The 4,316-nt window shown below is 40.6% G+C and overlaps 1 protein-coding gene across 2 annotated transcripts; it reads left to right on the top strand.

Moving 5' to 3' along the window:
* Nucleotides 1-1,952: 1,952 nt before the first annotated feature.
* LOC307052668 (histone-lysine N-methyltransferase SUV39H2-like) lies at nt 1,953-3,185 on the top strand (the record flags this gene model as incomplete). Of its 2 annotated transcripts, XM_079703753.1 has the most annotated exons (2): nt 1,953-2,261; nt 2,802-3,185. In XM_079703753.1, the coding sequence occupies 2 exons, from the start codon at nt 1,953-1,955 to the stop codon at nt 3,183-3,185; spliced, it is 693 nt and encodes a 230-aa protein (XP_079559879.1). The 2 variants fall into 2 exon arrangements, with proteins under 2 accessions (XP_079559879.1, XP_079559878.1); XM_079703752.1 differs by having other exon boundaries at nt 1,953-3,185.
* Nucleotides 3,186-4,316: the final 1,131 nt, after the last annotated feature.

The raw sequence follows: 4,316 nt of genomic DNA, 5'->3' as shown, positions 1-4,316 counted from the left end.
ACCCCTGTAAAACTACTGGAAAGTTAAAAGTAAAGCTTAATGTAACAAAAATCTCAATTCATGGAACCCAATTTTCCAGAGATGTAGGCTTTATGAAATGGAAATGACTGTTCCAATCTGCAGTGTAAAATCTTGCCTTCCACACAAGGGGATGCCAGAGGTACCCATGTTAGTGTCTCGGGCAATTCCCTTCAATGAATTGTCCTTTAAACACTCTCTATTACATGCCCCTTACTTGGGATTTCTGTTTTGTGAGCTTGTCCATTTCATGTAGTGTTCCTGTTCCCCTTGGCTGGTTTCTATTCTCCTCCTACCATCAGATCTGAGATTTACTTCTCCACTCCAGTTTCCCAGTTCCTCCACCCTCCTCAGTTTACAAGAACCACTCAGGTTTTCTCTGGAGGTGTCTTTTTCTCCTAGAGTTCCCTTTTATTCTTTTCTAGGTTAGGCACTATTTGATGGATTTCCTTGGTGGTCAGCATTTGTTACTTATGGAAAATGCCAACCCCTGCAAGTTTCTTCTTAGGTGTCACAACATTTCCCAGAGAACAATGGGCCGATTTCCATATTTATAGAATAGTATTTTTAATGGTAGTGCCCTTGACCCTGACCTGTTCTATAAAAATGAAATTTCGTTTTATGTTCTCTCAGTTTTGTGCCAGGTCTTGAACCCAATATTTCTATACTTGAAAGCTGTTTTTCCTAGCTTTTTCCCCTCTGATCCATACTGGCAGTTTTTACTTGGATCTTCAGTTAATTTTAGCATGAAAACTAGCATAACAAAGTGTAACCAATTGGCTGAGAGATTGCCACTAGTGCCTGTGGATTTTTAATTATACAATCAATGAGTTTACTTCAGGTTGTGTGCCCTAATGTAAAAAATAAACTCTCATTGCTTAGAAGCCTGGAATTCACCTACTGGATAGCAGTAGTTACTTAAAAATACATGAAATAGTAACTTATAATGATGAAAGGAATAGGGGGAAATCATCAGGGGTAGAGATGGAAAAACCATTGCAGGATTGTGATTGCCCTTAAATAATAAGACTATTACAGAACCCACATGCAGCTTCTTCTAGTAGCAATCAATGAGCTAAGTCTTAGCCAGATTTTTTCTAAATGTTCCAGTCAAGTTTGAGCACATCTCCCTTTTCCTCGCCTTCCACAGCCCAGGAAAGGGGAGTTTAATAATGACTTAATACAACAGATTTTCTTCATCCCCTGCTGATAGAGATGAGATTTCAGGTCTGTTTCATAGTCCACTGCCATTTCTAGCCCTCAAGAAACAATGATTGTGTCTTCATTTTCTCTATGTCCATCTCTCAAAATGTTAAAAATGTTGTATGCAATTGGAAATGGATGTCTACACTGACTGTAGTAAAAAGAAAATAAGCAAGCAACTCTCTGCCTGAGGTGTCAGCGTGAACATTGGTCCCAGGCACCTGAAGTGACATGGCAGCCCCCGGCTAGTCCTAACTGCTCCGCCTCCCAGATGGAAATCTTGACCCCAATTTGATGCAAGGTCTGTTCAGAGGACAAAAGACAAGTGAGTGTACTGCACAGCCTTTTCTTATTCCAAAAGTGAAATTTTTTCAAGGAGGCCACAATGCCCCTCCTTAAACCACTACAGCTTTCCTGAGGTTCCTTAATGGGGGTATACCGTGGTCACAAGACAGTGCCACGTACTGGGGGTGCCCCAATAGCTGTCAGCCAATGCTAGATCCCAACGGGTGGCATTTTAGTGTTCCCTTTTTGGGATTGAAATTGTGCTTCTTTCTCCTGCTTTGCACCACGGGCCTTTAACGGATTTTCAATATCAACTCAATAACCTAGTCTCTCCAGTGAGAATGTACAAATATATTTATCTGAAAGTTGCATTCTTATAGAGGACTAATCCCTTTGGGTTTAGTTGTAAGAATGACTTATTTTAGTTTGAATGAAAGCTCCTCAAGATGGCGGCGGCCGGGGCCGAGGCGCGAGGAGCTTGGTGTGTGCCTTGCCTAGTTTCACTTGATACTCTTCAGGAATTATGTAGAAAAGAAAAGCTCACATGTAAATCGATTGGAATCACCAAAAGGAATCTAAACAATTATGAGGTGGAATACTTGTGTGACTACAAGGTAGTAAAGGATATGGAATATTATCTTGTAAAATGGAAAGGATGGCCAGATTCTACAAATACTTGGGAACCTTTGCAAAATCTCAAGTGCCCATTACTGCTTCAGCAGTTCTCTAATGACAAGCATAATTATTTATCTCAGGTAAAGAAAGGCAAAGCAATAACTCTAAAAGAAAATCACAGAGCTTTGAAACCTGCCATTGCTGAATACATTGTAGAGAAGGCTAAACAAAGGATAGCTCTGCAGAGATGGCAGGACGAACTCAACAGAAGGAAGAATCACAAAGGAATGATTTTTGTTGAAAATACTGTGGACTTAGAGGGCCCCCCTTCAGACTTCTACTACATTAATGAATACAAACCAGCTCCTGGAATCAGCTTAGTAAATGAAGCCACCTTTGGTTGTTCATGCACAGATTGCTTCTTTGAGAAATGTTGTCCTGCTGAAGCTGGAGTTCTTTTGGCTTATAATAAAAATCAACAAATTAAAATCCCAGCTGGCACCCCCATTTACGAATGCAACTCAAGGTGTCAGTGTGGACCCGATTGTCCCAAGAGGATTGTCCAAAAAGGCACACAGTATTCACTTTGCATCTTTCGGACCAGCAATGGCTGCGGCTGGGGCGTAAAGACCCTTGTGAAGATTAGGAGAAGGAGCTTTGTCATGGAGTATGTCGGAGAGGTAATCACAAGTGAAGAAGCTGAAAGACGGGGGCAGTTATATGACAACAAAGGAATCACGTATCTCTTTGATCTGGACTATGAATCTGATGAATTCACAGTGGATGCAGCTCGATACGGAAATGTGTCTCATTTTGTGAATCACAGTTGTGACCCGAATCTTCAGGTGTTCAACGTTTTCATTGATAACCTCGACACCCGTCTTCCCCGAATAGCATTATTTTCCACGAGAACTATAAATGCTGGAGAAGAGCTCACTTTTGATTATCAAATGAAAGGTTCTGGAGATATATCTTCAGATTCTATTGACCACAGCCCAGCCAAAAAGAGGGCCAGAACTGTGTGCAAATGTGGAGCTGTGACTTGCAGAGGTTACCTCAACTGAATTTTCAGGAAATAGAACTGATGATGATTATAGTTTTTTTCCTAATGTTACCATTTTTAAAAAATAAGTATTTGGGACTCTTTTCATATTATCAAGATTATACACTATGTTAATTTACAATTCGTGTTTCAAACTATTGGCCAAATGCATTACTGATGCTTCTGAAGGAGAGGAACACAGGGTCACATAGACTAATTTGAAATATACATATTCAGACTATTTACAGATCTGTGTAGAAGTCTGTGTGAATAGAGAAATGCCTCCTTCAGTGTTTAAGTGTTAAACTAATGATGTAACAGTCAACTAAGATCAAATATTCGACTTGCCATACACCTTGAATTTAGAGAAATAGAGTTAATTCTTATTGGACAAATATACAAGTTCTATTTTTGTTATTGTCATTCCTGTTTACCTACTTACTACTCATTGTACTTGTATTTGAGACAAATAGGTGATACTGAATTATACTCTATTTTCTACTTTCATTAAAACATTGAGATCTTAATGATATAGAAATTTAAGGTCTAAAATTAAATGTAAAAAGTTTAATTACAGCTTGATTTAATATTTTGAAGCAATCTAGACCACTAGGAGTGGTGGATGTCTGAACCAGTAATTCTAAAAGATTTTTTAATCCTGTAGAAGAAAAATATCCAAAATGTTCTCCCTAAAATTCTAGAATGGCTAGCTGTTATGCTTCTTTGAAAGAATGGGGCAGTTGGGACCAGGAGGGTTTTTTTGGAGTGCCAGACTGGCGGGATGCAGCACCCTAAGGGCCCTCTTGGTAACATGAATTAGGCGATCCATGCTGAGAAGCTCTGGTCTCCACAGTGAAACGAGATGCCCCTGAGAGCAGCTGTATGTAACGACAGTGTTCCACACAACAATTAACATTACATCTTCTGAATTTCAGGTAATTTTAACATTTCCTTTCCACCAAATTTAATTATTTTTATAATAAATAAAGGGCCTGGGGCTTCCCTGGTGGCGCAGTGGTTGAGAGTCCGCCTGCCGAGGCAGGGGACGCGGGTTCGTGCCCCGGTCTGGGAGGATCCCACATGCCGCGGAGCGGCTGGGCCCGTGAGCCGTGGCCGCTGAGCCTGTGCTCCGGAGCCTGTGCTCCGCAAGGGG

This window comes from Hyperoodon ampullatus, assembly GCF_949752795.1.
Source record: "Hyperoodon ampullatus genome assembly, chromosome: 1".
Classification (NCBI taxonomy): Eukaryota; Metazoa; Chordata; class Mammalia; order Artiodactyla; family Ziphiidae; genus Hyperoodon; species Hyperoodon ampullatus.
Note: the sequence above shows the minus strand (reverse complement) of the source record. Positions and strands in the feature narration are given on the sequence as shown.